A 20,810-nucleotide genomic window follows, 5' to 3' on the forward strand; every position below is an offset into this window, starting at 1 on the left:
AAAAAAGTCATAGTGTCCGATGTTTAAAACACAAACAACAAACAAGCTGTCAATTATTTTAAACTTAATCCTGCCCTTCACGAATTTGGCAAAATCAACGTGTTTCGGGTTGTCTTTGCAACGATCTGAGACTATAAGTGTCTAGTCGTAGTGGTTGTGAAACTGTTGTGATCTTTCGGTGTTTGATAGGAATCGCACATAGAAAAATTGGGTATCAAAATTTCGAGAAGTACATCATTTCAACGCCCTATGTTCATTAAGGGACGGTTTTGGGTTGTTCGGCCAGCCATCGACAAACATTCGGAACTTTCTGGAGCCCGGTGAGCTTTCTGCTAATATTAAACATGTTGTATCCACACCTAGCAAATCCTGCAGACTAGCACCACGCGGATGTCGAGTGGCAGAGTTTCGTCTCGCTTATACACAGGAACCCGTGGCTAGTGACTCCGAATTTTCGGAAAGCCTTCTGCAATGCCCCGCAATGTCATTCCGCTTCCTGAAGGGTCAATTCATGATGGATAAACATTAATAATCATTGCAAAATGCTTTTTCAAATATACCTCAGAACATTGCGAACGGTTGCCGATATTGCAGATCATACTAACATCGTACTAAATCAAATATTCGACGTCCGAATACCGAAGGTTACTCCATTCCTATCGAGAACAGATCGGGAGCCTAGTGAACGGAAACTTTGAAAGGCATTATTTATTTAAAAAAAATGGTTTATTTGCATTTTAATGAGACTTCCTTTGTGGTGTAGGACTGTTACATACGTAAAAATTAAGTATTTGTATATAAGATAATTATTTATATGCGCAAGAAGAAAGTAGGCATATTAATAAGCCACATTTTCAGCAGGCAACATATGCCCTCGTTTCCCCCACCTCGTTTTTACCAGCGCTAGTTTTGCAAAAACATCAAGCATACACTGTCCCTTTATCGTTTCATGAATGCTCAAATATTTATGCGGTGGAAATTTAAAGGGGGCCCGATGGCTTCAGAATCCGATAGTCCTGATGCTGAACACACGATGACTATTATTCAAATGTTTAGTTTCAATATCACATGCTAGCATAATATATGCCTTCGTTTAACTGCCTAAACAAAAAATGTCAGTGAAGAAGTCCGTCCAAACATAAGTTAGTAACCCAAATATTGTTTTATTTTTTTACTAGGGCCCAAATACGCCAGCTCTGCATGCAAGCTACTATCATACAACTTTCAGAGAAATACCTATCTATCAGCGCACTCAATTTAATGAAAAGTAAAAGTTTTTATGTTGTTTTTTATATAAACACAGTGACCTTTACCTTAATTCCACTAGCCTGATATTATACAATCATAAGCTAGGTCTTTATGCAAGCTTCATTTAGCTGTATAAAAAGATTGATACATATTGGTTCATTCAAACAAACAAAATTGGTTGCCATCTTCCTGTATTTAGTTACAGTAACCTTGACCCTACTGACTCCGAATGAAATCATGGCAAGATCTGCATGCAGACTATCTACATACTAATCGTGTCTGCAATATTGCATTCAAAAACTGAAGTTATTATTATCAGAAACCATTTTATTCTTTTTAAACAGTGTCATCAACCATGACCATAACTTATCCCAATACAATTTTAACTCTTTCAGTGCTGGAACCGAATTTTGAAGGCCTTTGCAAACAGTTTGGATCCAGATGAGATGCCACAGAACGTGGCGTCTCATCAGGATCCAAACTGTTTGCTATTCTGATAGTATTCTTTGAAAAAAATCGAAGAAAATGCTAATTTTAGAAATTCAGCAGACAACATTTTGGCAGACAAAAAATTTCCCAGCATGCAAAGGGTTAAAACAGTGTCCTCAACTATGGCCATAACTTATCCCAAATACAATTCTAAGCTTGGTCTCACAGAATTTCATTAAGATTGGTCAGTGCAACAAAAGTTATTTACTGTAAATATTTGTCACCACAACCCATCCATCCGCCCATCCACAAAATAATAATCAGGGTTCTTAAAATGATCCAAAAACACTGGTACCGACATATATATAATATTTTGATGTTTTTTATTGGTATATGAATACAGTAAGATTCAAAATCACATATAATATTAGTTTATGTTAGACAATATGTCTAGTTCGAAAAAAACTAGAGCTTTGTCACAAACGTGACGAATACCCCCACATGCCGCATTGACACATAATATTTTGCATGTCGTCTTCACAAAGTGGGACACCATGCTCAATTTTTAAAACGCACTAAATGTACCCTTGACCTAGTTTTTGACCCAGAAAGGCCCATGTTCTAACTTGGCCTTAAGATCATCTCCATAAAACTTCTGACCAAGTTTGGTGAAGATCGGATGTAAACTACTTGAATTAGAGAGCGGACACCATGCTGAATGTTAAAAAACGCACTAAGTGACCCAGTGACCTAGTTTTAGGCCCGGACTGGCCCATGTTCAAACTTGTCCTAGAGATCATTAAGATAAAACTTGTGACCAAGTTTGGTGAGGATTGGATGAAAACTACTTGAATTAGAGAGCGGACAACATGGTGAGGATTAAAACGCACTAAGATACCCAATGACCTAGTTTTTGACCCGGCATGACCCATATTCAAACTTGACCTAGGCATCATCTAGATACAACTTCTGACCAAGTTTGGTGAAGATTGGATGAAAACTACTTGAATTAGAGAGCGGACAACATTGTGATGTTTAAAAGGCACTAAGTGACCCCGTGACCTTGTTTTTGACCCGGCATGACCCATATTCAAACTTGCCCTAGACATTATCAAAATACAACTTCTGACCAATTTTGGTAAAGATTGGATAAATACTACTTGAATTAGAGAGCGGACAACATGGTGAGGTTTAAAACACACTAAGTGACCACGTGACCTAGTTTTTGACCCGGCATTGCCCATGTTCAAACTTGACCTACACATCATCTAGTTACAACTTCTGACCAAGTGTGGTGAAAATCGGATATAAACTACTTGATATAGAGAGCGGACACCATACTCAATGTGTAAAACGTACTAAGTGACTCTGTGACCTAGTTTTTGATCTGGCATGGCCCATGTTCGAACTTGGCCTTCAAATCATATAGATAAAACTTCTGACCAAGTTTGGTGAAGATCAGATGAAAACCACTTGAATAAGAGAGGACTCCATGCTGAATTTTAAAAAAAGCACTAAGTGATCCCGTGACCTAGTTTTTGACCCGGCAAGGCCCATGTTCGAACTTGGCCTTAAGATCATCTAGATACAACTTCTGACCAAGTTTGGTGAAGATCGAATGAAAACTACTTGAATAAGAGAGCGGACAACATGCTGAATGTTTAAAACGCACTAAGTGACCCCGTGACCTAGATTTTGACCCAGCAAGGCCCATGTTCGAACTTGGCCTAGACATCATGTAGATACAACTTCTGACCAAGTTTGGTGAAGATCGGATGAAAACTACTTGAATTAGAGAGCGGACACTTAATACGGACCGACAGACAGACCGACCGACAGACAGACAAGTTCACTCCTATATACCCCCCTAAACTTTGTTTGTGGGGGTATAATAAATGCATGCTCCAGAAAGCATTATATTAACATGTTAATGACAAAACCTGCTGCTACATCAATTAGATATACCAATAAGTTAACTACCAAACATAGTATCATTGAATTTCATCAGATGCTGAATGCTTTTATTCAATAAAAATTTTGTTGTTAACTTTAAGTTATCAGGTTAATATAATACACAAAAGTCCATAATTTATAATCTAAAAGCTATATAACTGATTTATATGACATGAACAAAATATGCTTTTTGTTTGAAAATTGTATAATATTATTAAGATAGCATTTCCGCATACGATAATCTTCGATGGTATTGTTTCAATATGTTCACTTGTTTGTACTGTAAACACAATTAATGAATTCATTAACAACAACATTTCATCCATATTAAGAATCTTGGCATAATGTTCATGCAGCATTTATCTAAAGTTGCAAATAAAATCATCAGCATTTAAAGCTATTTTAAACCAAAGTAAAATTTTCACTGCAAATGAAATCTCAAACAAACGATATATCAATTTGATTGGCTAACTTTCATGACAATTGAGATCATGTTCAGAAGAAGCATGTTTACAAGTTTCAGAATCATTCTCTTACTTATTTGACAATTTAAGGTTCATATGCAAACATTAAAACGTTCACGCAGAATTCTATAAAAAAAAACTTGTGCATGGTGTGTCCATAGTTAACAAAACATTTCAATGATAACTGTAACCACTACGACTTTCAAATATGTGTAAAGTTTGAGGAGATTTAATAAACTGAATAAAAATGTCCACTGCAATATTTTAATGCTGATCCTTATCAACACAACTGAAATTTGCATTAAAATGTTTATAAATAACTTAATTCCATTAATATATAAAGCAGCAATAATCATACAAAAACTGATATCAACATCTTATCAATAAAATGTGTTAACATCAGTAATGATTATGTAATAACTTATATCACAATTGTCTAAGCTGATATGTATTAATGACTATGTACAACCAGAGATATATTGTAACAATATGTTAATGAAATAAATTCATTACTATAAGATACCCCGGAATGTTAGAGATTAATGTAGATAAACAACCAATATGAAACTACTCAAGTAAAAAATCTAAAATATACAATTTATTTACATATTATAATGGAAATGTCTTCATATCATTATCTTATCACTCATGGTCATGTTGCTTTATTTAAACAATATAACCCTACCTATAAACATCAAGCTGGACAATTTGAAAAAAGAACACCCAAAATATCTACTCAACGAGGTTAACTTGTATTGTAATTTGTCAGTTACAAGAGTGCAATTGTCACAGTGATACACCTATATATTTTTTTTTTGAGGTAAAAGATCACACAAAAACTGTTATGTTCGACTTTTGCATCTAGATTGTGACTTTGACCTGTAACCTAATGACCTAATTTGTTGATGTGCCACTTTGAGTATGCTTATTACATAGGACCAGTTAATTGAAAATCCTATTCATGCTCAAGATTACCACTTAACCTTTGACCTAGGTTATGTCCTTGACTAAGGGGCTTGTGGCTTGCGTGCAACACTAAATCTAGACCTAATTGCCAGTCACTAGTGCATATTTATTGAAAATAAATCCATAGTGGATAATTTTGTGTTCAGGACAAAGTGTAAAAGGTTGATTTCTTACATTTAGCTTTGAATTTGAACCTTCTGACATGTTTATTTTCCTTATTACCTATATAATGATTTTATAATTTAGAATTGATCACAGTGGGTTTTTTACTCATAGATTTTATATTTACATATAAAAAGCACAACCGTATAATTTTAATCTAAAGTATTTAAGAGATCACTAACTCCAGTTCAAATTCAACATGGAAACTCCATGAATACAATCTTTAACTAGCACACTAACATGAGCCCCATCCTGCAATAATGGGTCATAAGCCATTTGCGGCCAGTGTAGCTACAGACAAGCCATCACATTAAGGGCAGAGGGCAGTCCTGTCAGGAGCTACTTTGTACACAGTTACACAAGGCTTCATTTTCTTATTTGCAAACCGAGTAGATTTTGACCAGACTGCACATATTGCGCAGACTGGCCTGGAGCTACTCTGGCAGCATATGGCATAAGACCCATTGTCGCATGACACGGCTGATATGTAATTTATAATCTTTTTTAATATCCTCTTGGAAGACATATTTTATTTTATTTTTTGAAAGAGCAGAACACAATTTGGAATGCTTCCCCACCGCAGTGTCAGGATAGAATTAGGTATTGATGGACAACTTTAAATGCAAATACAGTGGTTTTACAGTCAACAGTTGCAAGTTCTTCCTTTTGAAGTTAGCTGGCTTTTTGTACCTGAAATGACAAATATGATTTATGTTTATCATGGCAAAAATAGTACAAGTAAATAAATGATTTACATGAACACAAAACATTTATATTAATCTCTTTAAATTAAGCAACCAAAATGAAACTTTTGCTTAACTTTAAGGTAAATGTCAATTGCTCTTGGAATACTGTAATAATTCTAAGTTTTCTCACACTCTAAATTGTCAGACATCCTCCATTTAAGCCAAATTTATTATTTTGTGTGACTCTACATTTTATGACATAAAGGTTTTTGTCTATTATTAATGACTCTTCATTGTCAAACATTTTATTTTACAATTCTATTTCACCAGAAGTCTGCCCTGTTGCCCTTATCAAGTGACACTCAGATCATGCATTTTTAAAAATGGAGTTTAAGGTAATAAAACCTGAAGATGAATGCTGTAAGGCTATGGACCAAGATTTAAACTCAATATAGATATTGTCAAGATAAACATTCTGATCAAGTAAAGATCATGCAATTAATGTGTTTTTTCTTATATTTGATCTTGTCCCCTTGTTTATGACCCAGATTTGAATTTGGCCTAGATTTTGTTAGAATATACATTGCAACCAAGTTTTATTAAATTTGGATGAAAGAGAGTGGTTGGTTACAAACTAACAGTTGACGACCAACATGGCACAACAACGCACCCTGGACATAGAGTGATAACAATAGCTCACTTTGAGCACTCGAGTGAACTTCAAATGACATACAATTCAAGGACGGCAGGTCCCTCTTTAATCTCATCACTCTCCATGAATGCCCAGCACCGAGTGCTTGTGGTGTCCTTCTTTGGCTTGAAATGCTTGAACTCAAAGAACACTGCATAACCTGCCATACAAAAATACAAGAAATGCACAATAATTGTGTATCAGAAGAAGCAATACAAATCAGCCTCACTCTGCCTGGTGTAACGGCGTTCAATGCATGTATTCACAGATTAGCCAGTGCAGTCTGCAAAGGCAAAGAAAAACACTTTAAACTTAACCCTTTGCATGCTTGGAAATTGGTCGTCTGCTAAAATGTTGTCTGCAGAATTTCTAACATAAGCATTTTCTTTGTGTTTTTTTCAAAGAATACTATCAGAATAGCAAACAGTTTGGATCCTGATGAGACGCCACGTTCTGTGGCGTCTCATCTGGATCCAAACTGTTTGCAAAGGCCTTCAAAATTCGGTTCCAGCACTGAAAGAGTTAAAATGGTATTTTTTCGTTTTAAGTAAGTCACTTCTAAGTGAAAATCCAGTTTAGACTGAAAGTTTGCAGAGTGCACAGGCTAATCTGCGATGACACTTCACGAACATGCATTATGTCCCGTTTTTCCAGAGCGAGTCTAAAATATTTTCGGGGCTTCAACAGACTCAGAATTGTTTCTACAACGTAGACATTCATCTTAGTTTGGCTATTTTATGACGTTTAATGCACCCTAATTATCATTTAGAATTTACATCATAAAAATCAACAAAATGACAGTTGGTTATTATTTTAACAAAGCTCTTTTGTTTTTGAAGAAGAATTACAACATCCAATACCGAATTCCTCAATAGAGCTACAACAATTTTTATTTATGATCAAAAAATGTTATAAATTGTCAAACAAATAGCATATAAAAGAATATGTACATTTTCCAAAAATTATATATAAAAACACCACGTACCAAAAACAAAATAAATTGACATAACAGCTACAGAAAAATCAAAAAATATAAACTACTTCTGGTAAAGCAGTTAAAACAGATGATTTTACAATAGTGTGTGTTTGTAATAGGACATTGCATTCACATATAGCTATTCCACTATCTCCATTCAAAGTTTGATACATTGCTACTTTTACTAGTAGAAATAGAATGCCACATTCTAGATGTAAGATGTAAAATTCAAACTTAAAGACACACACATGGACAGACCGAGAGGTAAACTTTTAGTTCTTTCCGGCCCTGGTAATAAATGATCAAACTCCAGTTGTTATGACTTCATATGAGATCAACTCTCATAAATATGAACATGTAACAGTTTTTTTTTACATTTGTAGATGTTCATTTGATATCTTTTACCAAAATATGAATAAAAAAATGCAATACAAGAAATAGAGAATATAAATTCCTGCCATCTAACACTTAGCTTACCATATAACTGTGAATAGAGATGAAACTGACTGTTATGAGATAAGCACATTCAACTGCATTAAACTTTACAACTGTAGCTGTGAGCATTTCAGTAGGAGAAGTAACAATTACAATTACAGGTAAATTGAACAACTTGTATTTTTCACCTGATCAATGAATGTCAAAAATGAGTTTCATTACATAAAATCCTATTCATTACTTTTTTAACAATACTTGCCGGTAGTAATATGGGAACAATTCGTAATAGTTGATGTCAGGTTGATCACAATGGCTCACTTTTACCACTTCAAGCTAACATTAAAGCTCAAAATTGACATTTTGAAAATCAGTTAGTTGTACACCAAATACCTGTATCACTGGGAAAGGCATTTAACATTGATAACTCAATTAAATATTAATTTAATTTACCTTAAGAAAATATGTTTGACTTCTGTATGACATGCATTAAAAATAAGCAGAATCAGGCAAGCATACATGAAACAGGGTACATGTACTCAAAAACGGGCAATAAAAAAAATTTGGAAGACTGAATTTGTATCACTTGTAAAAACAAAATCTTGTGCTGACCTGGTGGCAAACTATCGAGTGTTTTCTGAACATGAACATCCACGTTGAACACTACACTGGAGTCCTCCTTGCATTTGGCCACGGGTGTATCCTGGTGACTTGTCAGGTCAGCACCCTGGTTGTCTGACAACAAGAGAATATATTTATACATGTGCAACGCTTTTGGAAAACGGGGCTTAATGCATGCATGTAAAGTGTCGTCCTATATTAGCCTCTGAAGTCCATACATTCTAATCAAAGACAACACTTTCCGCTTTGATTGCGTTTTTCATTAAAAAGAAGTCTCTTCTTAGCGAGAATCAAGTTGGGCTTAGAATGTTGTCTCTGATAAGCCTGTGCAGACTTACGCACATGCAATTAACCCCATTTTCCCAGATATATATTTAAGCATAAGAGGACTTGCTCACAATCTTAAATGACAATTTTCAAAACAAGATGTGTTTGTGAAACACAATGTCCCCCTATATGATGTTTGACCTTGTAGGATGACCTTGACCTTGTGAAGGATGACCTTGACCTTTCACCACTCAAAATGTGCAGCTCCATGAGATACACATGCATGCCAAATATCAAGTTGCTATCTTCAATATTGCAAAAGTATTCATAAAATAAGCGATTTGGGCCACATATATATGACCCCTGACCTTGAAGGATGACCTTGACCTTGATCTTTCACCACTCAAAATGTGCAGCTCCATGAGATGCACATGCATGCCAAATATCAAGTTGCTATCTTCAATATTGCAAAAGTATTTCTAAAATAAGCGATTTGGGCCACATATATTTGACCTCTGACCTTGAAGGATGACCTTGACCTTTCACCACTCAAAATGTGCAGCTCCATGAGATACACATGCATGCCAAATATCAAGTTGCTATCTTCAATATTGCAAAAGTATTCATAAAATGAGCGATTTTGGCCACATATATTTGACCTCTGACCTTGAAGGATGACCTTGACCTTTTACCACTCAAAATGTGCAGCTTCATGAGATACACATGCATGCCAAATATGAAGTTGCTATCTTCAATATAGCAAAAGTTATTGCAAAATGTTAAAGTTGGCGCAAACAGACCAACAGACAGACCAACAGACAGACCAACAGACCAACAGACAGGGCAAAAACAATATGTCCCCCACTACTATAGTGGGGGACATAAAAATGTTTAGGGTTAACAAAGTCATGGGTGAAAATATACGCTTGCTATAAAGAATTGGACCATATGGGATAAGTTAAAGTCGGGCTGGTTGTCAAACTTTACTTTCATTTTATGGCAACAAACATTTTTTTTAATGTTGAATATTTGGCATAAACAAAGACTTAAAACTCTGAGGTACCTGAAATGATTTGCTGTTGAATTTAGCCCCAATTATATGTCACTTAACATTTCCAGAAAGTTTGGTTAAAATTCCATAAAAGTGAGAGTTGAAAACACCAATTAACCAAAATACCAATGTCCAACTGTAATATATTTTAACAAGACAACAAAGATTTGTGAAAATTCTATTAAAACTGTATGTATCAATTATAGAATGCAACCAGCCAATGTCGTATTTTTAGTATTTATTAAGGGCAATAACTATGAAGTGCCTGGAGAGAATTATCCAATATGGCATTCCTATTATGTCAGCAAACATTTTGAGAAAGTCTAGATATTCTGTGAAACCTTAATGACTAGAGAGAGAAAAACCCATCTGCCTGCCTGCTCATCGTCCCATCTGCCAACAGTGTTCACAATATATATCCCTTCAAAAGGTGGGCTCAAACCTCAATTTAAACATTTTTTTTTACTGTAAGCCAAAGTGAAAATAAATATCATGCCCAGACTGTCATCAGATAAACAAACAAATCAAAACAGGAGCTTGTCATAGTAATTACCATACCACACCCTTAGCCAAATTTTATATTATGTAACAATTTGTATAAATACTGTTTTTTTAAAGGGGCATTTCTAATGCAATTGTTAAGTATAAAACACATAGCGCATGCACAACTTCATATTGTGAGGAAAAATGCATTCAGGTTTGAATGTACGTTGTACGTCAGTTAGTTTAGGAAAATATCACTTGACCAACTGGCGAGAGAGGAACTTCCAATACCATAATAACTCTAAGTTAACAGACACTCTAAATTTTCGGACACCCCTGTTTTTAGCCAAAATAATAATTTTTCAAGACTCTTAATTTTTTTACATATGGGTTTTAGTCCATAATTAAATTTTGGACAGTTTGTTTCACTATACTATACTATTTAACAAACATTCTGCACTGTTGCCCTCATCTGATGGCACCTCGATCAAGCATTCTTACAACATTAAAGTAATAAAACCTGGCAGAGAATGAACAAATGCAATGGACCATTACAATTGCCTTATTGGGTAAATAACTGTGTATACTGGTTATAGACAATAGTTTGACCAAATAGCTAAAAGTGAAACACATGTAGATTTTTAAGTTATTTAAAATATACGATGTGGTATTTTACAAGCAAGTGCCATTATTGGTTGAAGCATTTTACACATTATACACATTGCAGAACCGTATCCATTCTCTAAATTATTGAACACCTGTAATTTGTTTGTCTCTTAATTTTCAGACACCTGTTGTTTTTTTTAACATTTTTTTATCTACAATTTTGGACAAAAACTTAGAGTAATTATGGTACACCTCTTTCCATTTGTTGCAAGGTTTCGGGATAATACATGAATACATGTTCTGCTACTTACTTTACAAGTCCTACAACTTATCATATTCTCACCTTTGACATATATGGATATGAAGGGATCAATGAACTGTTTGGCATCCTTCAGACCAATCTTCATTATTCTGATGGATAACACCGGCCGTCCTCCAAATGATATTGGGAGTGGAAGAAGACTTCCCCGTTCTAAAAAACATGAAATATTATTTATGGTCCACATTAGTTTTGTAACACTTATTGTTTTAAATATTTATTATATACCAGTTTAATGCTTTTAACAAAATACAGGTTGTATCAATCGTTGAAATAAAAAATCCCGTATTACGCTACTCGCTGTTTCCAATTCAATATTACCATACTAGCCGGACTACTTCGACCCATTTAATGACGTCACATTACGCGCACCGAAAAAAATATAAATATTTTATATTACGAAATATATGACGTAGTACATCGCGTGACGTCATTTCTGTGACGAAACACAATAGTTTTATCTAAACTGTATGGAATTTAAGGACCTGTCGGACGTGGTGTTTTTTAACAGTAAACTATTTGTTAAAAACATCGAACGAATTCAAAACGTATTTTGGATTGTGTGTTAATCATGCATAAATGTATATTTCGATAGGAATGCAATAAAATAGTGTGGATTAAACTAAGTTCGATAAAGACATGGAAGATAGAAGTGGAAGTGCATATTGTTTTAACGTTTTTGTTATAAACATCGGATTAAAGTTGTCAACGTAATTGTTATAAACATTGGATTAACGATGGCATTAAGTTAAGCGTGTCGGAAATCTGTGTTTTCCCGGTTCGAATGTTTACACGTTAATTTACATAAACTGTATTCATACGCGTCTAAAATAAACTGTGGTGTACCGTTTAAGTCATTGTTTTGTCAGTTTTGTTAAAGTATAAAATACAATTGTTAACTGTTTTCATTAGTTGTTGTACATGTATATAATAAAAGGAATATAACGCTAGTCAATTGTTCCAAGGGTTTGTATCACTCTCGTGGCTTGTGCTATTTCGCATACGTCATCACACAAGCCACTCGAGTGATACAAACTCTTGGAACAATTGACTAGCATAATATTCCGTATTTATTAAATTGTGATTACTCAGCACATAATATGTAGACACTGTTGAGTCCGTTTCCAAGGAAGAACCAATACCATACTTGGTGTCTTTAGAAAGATCCTTAGATTTCTTTACAAATGGGGATCAAACCCTCAAAGCTAAAACTAAATTGAAAAAGTATTATAATTATGTTCTTTGCATGGCGTTTCAAAGAATGTATTTTTCAAGTTGTTAGCAAAGTGTCAACATCATAATTCATACAATGCTACAAATAAGAGGATTTCTAATAAATCAGAGTAATATGGAAAGATAATCTAATAGTCCAACTGATGAAACCTATACAAACCTCTCAATGGCTGCCTATCTTCTTCATTTTCTATGTCTGTTATACTGAAATTTAAATATAATATCAGTCCCATTAGATGCTGATACCATGTTCTACAAAATAATTGTGAAATATTTGTTAATATTAGAAAGTTGTAAAATTTCTAAATGTATCAAATGTAATTGTTGTAAAGTGTATCTTTACTTTGAATAATGATATGCAATAGTAAAGGCATTAACCTGTTACCAGCATGTAAATAATCAATCGCTCCACCAAGTAAGTTATCTAACATATGAGCCCCATTCTGGCTAAACTGTGCTAAATGCATGTGCGTTATGGGTCATCCCAGATTATTCTATGCAGCCTGCACAGGCAAAGCAGAATTGACACTTTCCATCTAAACTAGATATTCGGTTAGAAGAGACTTCCTCAATGCAAAAACATTACATACAAGCAGAAAGTGTCATCCCTGATAAGCCTGTGCAAACTGCACAGGCTAACCTGGGACGACACTTTAGGCATATGCATTAAACCCAGTTTTCGCAGACTAAGGTTGATGTTTAACCATGCTCATACTTACTCATTGCTGTTCCTCTCCCTCGAGTTCAGCTGTGCATCCAAAACATCTACAGGAAAGTCCTTCGCTTTCTGTAGTACGAGATTCTGCAAGGCTAGAAACAATAGCCAAATTTTATTAAATCAAACCATCCTTCTCCTTATTTTATCATTTAAAATGCACTTTCAAAATGATCAATTAAAAAAATAGTCCCCTTTTATTCAAAAACTCCTCTTTGACATAGCAGTTGAATTTGTATTACAACAAAAAGGTTGTAATACCCCTGGGTTGCCTTTTTTTAGTGACACAGTTGTCATTTGTGTCAAATTACTTTTGAATCCATCATTTAATGGCAAAGTTAAAGAACAGACAGGAATGTGTATGGTCAAATGAGACCTCTAATCTATAAGTCCGACTGTGACCTATGCTATAGGGAGACAGTACTACAGGTTTTACAATAAACACTTACTTGCACCAATTTTCTTCAGATCATCTAATGAGATTCCTTCTGAGATACCAGGGTTCTAAGAATACAAATTAACAAATACCTTAAAACATATACTTCAAATATAAAGATAACATGGAATGGAATATATAATATTAAATTAATTAAACTTAACCTCATTTTTTATTGAAAAGCTTTGAAATGCCGATTCACCTTATTAAAGACATATAAGCAAATATGGAAGAAAAACATTTTCTGTTTAAGTTTTCTTAAAATTTAATATTGTTCCACATGCCATCAAGTTTAAATAACAATTATTTTTTATACCAACACATGTTAGGTTACCAAACATGAAATGGTTACTTACCTGTAATGATTTACATCTAAGTTCTAAACAAATGGATATTTTTCCCAATATTTTCTGAAATAATAAAGAAATAATCCAATTGAAACATTCAGTTAATTAGCAAAATCTGGCTGAATCATTCAATGTATGTATATTAGACTTGCTCTGGAAAATCATGGCTTAATGCATGATTGTGTGTGAAGTGTTGTCACAGCTTAGCCTGTATAGTACGCACAGGCTAATATGGGACATATATTACTCATATGCATACATCACATTTTGATCTCAGACAATTAACACTTTACCCATATGCATACATCACATTTTGATCTGGGACAACACTTTACGAATATGCATAAACCACACTTTGATCTCAGACAATTAACACTTTACCCATATGCATCACATTTTGATCTGGGACAACACTTTACGCATATGCATAAACCACATTTTGATCTCAGACAATTAACACTTTACCCATATGCATACATCACATTTTCATCTGGGACAACACTTTACCCATATGCATAAACCACATTTTGATCTCAGACAATTAACACTTTACCCATATGCATACATCACATTTTGATCTGGGACAGCACTTAACGCATATGCATACATCACATTTTGATCTGGGACAACACTTTACCCATATTCATACATCACATTTTGATCTGGGACAACACTTTACGCATATGCATAAACCACATTTTGATCTCAGACAATTAACACTTTAAGCATATGCATACATCACATTTTGATCTGGGACAACACTTTACGCATATGCATAAACCACATTTTGATCTCAGACAATTAACACTTTACCCATATGCATACATCACATTTTGATCTGGGACAACACTTTATCCATATGCATACATCACATTTTGATCTGGGACAACACTTTACCCATATGCATAAACCACATTTTACCCAGAGCAAGGCTCATATACATTTGATACACCCAGGCTGTATTTCAAACAAGCTACATAGGAAAAAAAGGTAAAATATTGGAATATTTTAATTAATTTTATATGACATTTATTTTGTCTGTAGTATAGGCAATCTTTAAAAAGGTTACAGCACAAATACTTTTTTATGGCTAATATTGTATAACATTAGAATCATAAAAACAAAAACGTTTTGCTGAACACATTTGTATTGATCAATTTTTTGTCCTAGTTTGACATAAGCATGACAATACACAATATGAAAACCCTGTGCACCAATAAATTTTAGATTTGTAAATATATGTAACGTAATTTGGCAAATATATATAAACAATATCAAAAGTATTGAAAATATATTTAGATAGGATTTTGATGAAAAATATAGCAGACTTATAGGAATTTAAGAATCAGATGACAGTCTGGAATTCTGTAAAGTAAATCACAAGTGTTTGTCTGTACTGGAGTTTTGGTGAAATAATTTATTAGTAAACACAACTAGAAGTGTCTTTATTCTATCGAAAAGTGATCTACAGTACTATTAGGTTTCATATTGATAGCTCTATTCGTAAAAAAAAATCAATTAAAATATGGATGTGATTGTCTCTCATATTGCTATAATGTCCCCGACAAAAGTAAAACAAACAAGACTATTGCCAAGCAATAAAAGTCCCCTACCAGCTCCACCATTGTCAGAAATTTCACCATTGTCAGAATATTTTTTTTATTTGTTGCCATTGCAACCAGAATATTTGAGGTAGGAACAAAATGAAATGACGTGCATAATGTCCATATTGCCATCTATCCATGTTCCAAGTTTCATGAAAAAATATTAAGAACTTTAAAAGTTATGGCAGGATCCAGAAAACCACCATTTTCAGCAGTATTTCTAGTCTATTAATTGCCATAGAAACCAGAATTTTAGATGTAGGAACAAATTGAAATAACGTGCATAATGCCCATATTGCCATCTATCCATGTTCCAAGTTTCATAAAAAAATATTAAGAACTTTTAAAGTTATCGTAGGATCCAGATCACCACCATTTTCAGCAGTATTTCTAGTCTATTTGTTGCCATAGCAACCAGAATTTTAGACATAGGAACAACATGAAATGACGTGCATAATCTCCATATTGCCATCTATCCATGTTCCAAGTTTCATGAAAAAATATTAAGAACTTTTAAAGTTATCGCAGGATCCAGAAAAGTATGACAGACTGACAGACTGACGGACACACAGAGCGCAAACCATAAGTCCCCTCCGTCGAAACTGGTAGGGGACTAATAAGTTGTCTACTGTAACACACACAACTAAATATGAAAGCTGTGTGTCTACATTTTAAAATGATTCTACCTTTTGTTCATCAGTGAATCTGTTGGTGTCTGATGATGAACATTTCTGAAACTGCTTGGATAACCTAGAAAAATATGTGAAGTAATTGAAACTGAAATGCACAAGTTATTTGACCATAAAGTATAAAATACTGATAAAATGAATTTAAAACACTTCTATTAAGTAACAGTTGTTGATCAAATAATAAGAACAAACATGAGTAAAGCAGTTTTGTTAGGTTTTCCCATGTCCATTGACAACAATCGCCACAAAATCGCAAAAAAAAGTCATCAAATTTTCAAAATTGATGATTTCTCAAAAGACCATGTTTTGTATGGATTTCTTTTTTACTTAACTGACAAAAGCAGCTCCATTGAGCAGCTGGTTTATGGTAGTCACTAACAATCAATTAGTCCTTGACCGCTAGGTACAACTTAAATGTATCCTGGGAACTTAAGTATGCTTAAATTCATTCTAAGTACAGAAAATATACACCTTCCCAGGAATTCCAACGCTAAATTGGTCGTTGTGGGCTATTTTTTCAAATTAATTATGTTCAGATTTATGTCAATATTTTGTAAAATGGCCTCTATATTATCTAAACTGTTGAGGTAGGTTTAGTTCAAAGTTAGAGAATTTTGTTCCGTATTGTGTTGTGAGTTTTACGACATCAGATTTTATATTTTTAGAATACATGTTTTTTTGCGTACCTGGGGTACCTGAGCCAAAAAAATGACAAATCAAGCAAGACTTACTGGTGCACATTATAAAGCCAGTTCAAACATGCCCCCAGGGGCAATTCATGCATTAAGATCACAAATAAGCCTATTATATTGCAGTCAAGAGTAGCGAAGTGGAAAACTGAAAGCATATCTCTGATGTCACATTATTAGTTTTTGGCTTGAATAAGCACAAACACTCTAAAATTGAAATTAACAATATCAATTTTTGTTCTTTTGACTAGCTATTATTTTGTTATGAATTGTTTGCAACAGGCAAAGTTTAATTCTTAGTAACAAATCAAACTAAATACAATAGGGCAAAAGGACTTGGTGCCCTTTCCTAAACATGATACAAACTGCATACATTTGGGGAAAATGACCTGGTGCCCTCTCCTAAACATGATATATGAGAACAATGAACCATCTTTCCAATCATGGTCCCTATTTAAAGTCAATTCTTTATTAAAAAGCAATGTTAAGATGGCTTAAAGGTGAATGGTAATCACGGTCAAATAGGCAGACTTTGCTATTGCTTTTTTCCATAAACATATCTTGAGCAAAGTCAAAAAACATAAAACATGACATTTTATTTTATGGTAGAGGGAAATGACTTTAACCTTTTAGGTTACATAACACTAAATCATTTTGTATCCCTCTTTGGTCCATCAGAAAGTAGTATCTATTTCGAAATAGTTAATTTCCTCTTTGGGTTTTAAAGCCCTTTATCAAAGTTTATGGATTCCACCAATGCTTTTTATGTTTACTGCCAATGTGAGTCTGCAACAATTAATTTGGTGTATATCATTGGGGACTGCTTTGAAAGATGAAAACTTGTTATGTGTTTATTGGAGTACTGTGCTTTTGTCAAAATCTCGTTTTTAATCCTGTTTTCAATGAGTGCTTGCATTTGTGGGAACGTTACTTTGGTTGAAGCCTACAAGATGGTATCTTTTTTACTGCAATTATTGGGAGAGGGTGAATCTATCTTTAAAATAATACCAGACTCACAAAATTTCATCTATTGGAAAGGAAAGAAAAATGTCTTGAAAGTTGGCAGTTTTTATAAATGGGACCCTGTGGGAAATGGAATTAGTGTTTTCTTACCTTCTATAGCCATCAATCGCTTCAACAGGTTGACCCCAGAGATCATGGTCGGTTCCTGTTTTGAATGCCGAATACCAAGCTGTGACAACCTTTTCTTCATTGTCCTTTTCCGTCATCGCGGAAACATGCTAAAAATCGACAGAGCTAAGAAGTCAAACCATTTTAATTGTTCTTTGAAATGTTTACAAATGTCAAATTTGGCTGACAGGTACTACCACAAAAGGGCAATAATAGCTATGATGTCGTAAAACAATAATTAACATTTCCCTGTGATTTAAGTCAAGATCTCCCATGAAATGGTAGACATAAATGTGGGACTCAGTTTAAATACTAGATATTTTGTATGAATATGGTTGAATGTTTTAATTTAAATGAACACCGTAAAACTACGACACGACCGTACGCATGCGTGTTATTCGATTCCTATTTCCGGTTCTGGATGCGGAAGAAACCAAAAATTGTAAACAAAAAAGAAAATAGGTGCTGGCCAAAAAGACAACAATGACTGAAGATTTATGGGCTTGTTTTGTGTGATACATGCTTATTACTTGTAACATGTTGTTTTGTAGCCCCGATTATGTATTAAACTGGAATAAGTTGAAGGTCACACGCCAGTGAGTTTCGTCTGAGATGGAGCATTTTATGTTTTCATTTATTCCATCACGTTCCAGTGTAATCATTTGGGCTTGACGCAATTTATTGTCATGGCCAACAATTACGACTTCAATTCCGAGGAAAACAAGCCAAAATGGAAAAGTGTTTTTATTGGGGCTTTAAACTTAGTAAGTAAATTAGTGAATACTCTTAGTGTTGGTGGTATTAATAATTAGGCAGTGGCTACAGGTATGGATCCATACCTCTAGAATCTGGTTCTAGAGGTACAGATCCGTACCTCTAGCCAAACCACTGAGGTTTTTCTACGGGTACGTACCTACCGTTTACACATACATGTATTATGTGCCCTTTTTGATAGTTAAATTGTTCCACACTTACAAAAGATCAATAACAACAAGTTATGTACCTAAATAATCTGCGATAATAACCAAGGAACACCTATTATGGAATAATATAATCTAAAAGTGAAAGCTATGTCGTCTTACGGATGGGAGCGTTCAGTTACAGTGAAAACGGGAGGTCTTTCTGTAGCAAAACTGGGCGCCGGCAAAACCTCAGTGGATCCTGTAGCCACTGCCTAATAACGAAAAGATATGCATATGTTATTTTCTATATTTGATAAAGACTGTCTGTGTCTTCATTAGACCTTAGCTTCAAAGTTATGACTCACGAATTTTCTGGTATCAGGATTCGACATTAACTTTTTTTACAGCAAGACCATCAGACCAGCTTCTCTCAGACATGGCGAAAGCCCGTGGGCCCGTCGGCCATTGCCGACGAACATTTAAAAAGGCCGACGGTGAAATGCAAAATTGTCGGCCTTACTGGCCAGTGATTTAGCTTCAATAGATTGTAACCCTTTTGCAGTTTTCACAATTACATTATTTCGTGATTACCGACGTATGATATTTCCAGACATAGTTTGTGGAAATTCGTAACAAACTGCATCAATAAATTCCGAAAGTGATTCAAAACGTTAACAGACCGCCGAACGATATCATACATAACTATTGGTTCGTGATAATAGTCGGACATAAACGAGTTTACGTTCGTTGCACACATGTTGTTAACATGATCCAAGATGGCGGACAATAAAAAGAAATAACGATGCTCAGCAAAAAGGACAAATAACCATCGAAAAAATGAAAGACTTCATATAATAAGTATGGATTAATGAAAAGCGCATGTCAGTTTACGATGGAGCATACGTTTCAGATACAAATAAAACTCTTTTTGTGGAAATGTATACGTACTGAATGTCACAGAACAATTGTTTGAAAATTGGAATGCAGTCTACTTGCGAACAAAAATACATCGTACAGTTACAGGATTATCGTTCGAAAATGCAAAAAAAAAGACAAACATGATTCAATTTATATAAAAGTGGATCTGTGTTTAATCAGATTAATGTGCATATTGTGCTTTATTATGTTTGCCACTCTATTCAGTTTACTGTAATGGCATGTTAGTGAAATGGATATTTAAAGGTAAACTTATTTAATATATTACTAACTCTTAGCTAAATATATTGACAGCACTCAAGTATATATGTTTAAAGCGTAAATATATCCACAAACTGAAACTAACAGGCTTAATTGATTTCCCCAAATCAAGTTGTCATGCTTATGTTTACCCTTTTGTGAATTTACTTTGCCATGCCGAGGCTAATGGCTCTATGCACTTCTTGGTGTAACAGTTAAAATTGAGGCCTGTGAACATTTCAACTGGCCTGTGAATTTTTTCTCTTGGTAGGCCAGTCTGGCCTGTAAATTGTGACGGTCTTTCGCCATGTCTGTTCTCTTAAAATGTACTAGCCAGAATCTGATGTCTACTAGACCATAAATGACATGGCAAATGAACACTATTGTGTCATGTAACTGTTTGATCAGGATTTATCAGTAAATAATCAGGGAACACCAGAAAGTTATTTTGATGCATAGAGTAAACAGTTTTTGCTTTTGTTCGTCAAGTTTAAGCCATGGGAACTCAACTTTCCATTTAGGATAAAATTGATG

At 34.3% G+C, this 20,810-nt stretch overlaps 2 protein-coding genes across 2 annotated transcripts in view; one reads left to right on the forward strand and one right to left on the reverse strand.

Moving 5' to 3' along the window:
* Window positions 1-2,033: 2,033 nt before the first annotated feature.
* On the reverse strand, window positions 2,034-18,524 carry LOC127875165 (axin interactor, dorsalization-associated protein-like). The gene is made up of 10 exons (XM_052420023.1): window positions 18,181-18,524; window positions 16,376-16,439; window positions 14,095-14,148; window positions 13,752-13,806; window positions 13,307-13,397; window positions 12,748-12,791; window positions 11,379-11,507; window positions 8,620-8,742; window positions 6,642-6,759; window positions 2,034-5,912 (listed from the first exon to the last, which is right to left on the reverse strand). Exons 1-10 carry the CDS (start codon window positions 18,294-18,296, stop codon window positions 5,819-5,821), a joined length of 888 nt encoding a protein of 295 aa, XP_052275983.1. The 5' UTR covers window positions 18,297-18,524; the 3' UTR covers window positions 2,034-5,818.
* Window positions 18,400-20,810, forward strand: part of LOC127875151 (son of sevenless homolog 2-like) — a 46,714-nt gene continuing 44,303 nt past the window's right edge. The window contains exon 1 of the mRNA XM_052419988.1: window positions 18,400-18,962. Within this exon, the coding sequence (XP_052275948.1) occupies window positions 18,885-18,962 (78 nt within the window). The 5' untranslated portion in view covers window positions 18,400-18,884. The remainder of the gene's footprint in view (window positions 18,963-20,810) is intronic.

The sequence above is a fragment of the Dreissena polymorpha genome, chromosome 3, assembly GCF_020536995.1.
Source record: "Dreissena polymorpha isolate Duluth1 chromosome 3, UMN_Dpol_1.0, whole genome shotgun sequence".
Lineage (NCBI taxonomy): Eukaryota > Metazoa > Mollusca > Bivalvia > Myida > Dreissenidae > Dreissena > Dreissena polymorpha.

Excerpts from the sequence above, each read along its gene's own strand:
- LOC127875165 (XM_052420023.1), bottom strand. The coding sequence starts at position 18,296 with ATGACGGAAAAGGACAATGAAGAAAAGGTTGTCACAGCTTGGTATTCG. Across the intron at positions 12,792-13,306 it reads AGGGAGAGGAACAGCAATGA|TATAACAGACATAGAAAATG; the intron begins GTAAGTATGAGC and ends TTTAAATTTCAG. Across the intron at positions 11,508-12,747 it reads AGATAGGCAGCCATTGAGAG|AACGGGGAAGTCTTCTTCCA; the intron begins GTTTGTATAGGT and ends CATGTTTTTTAG.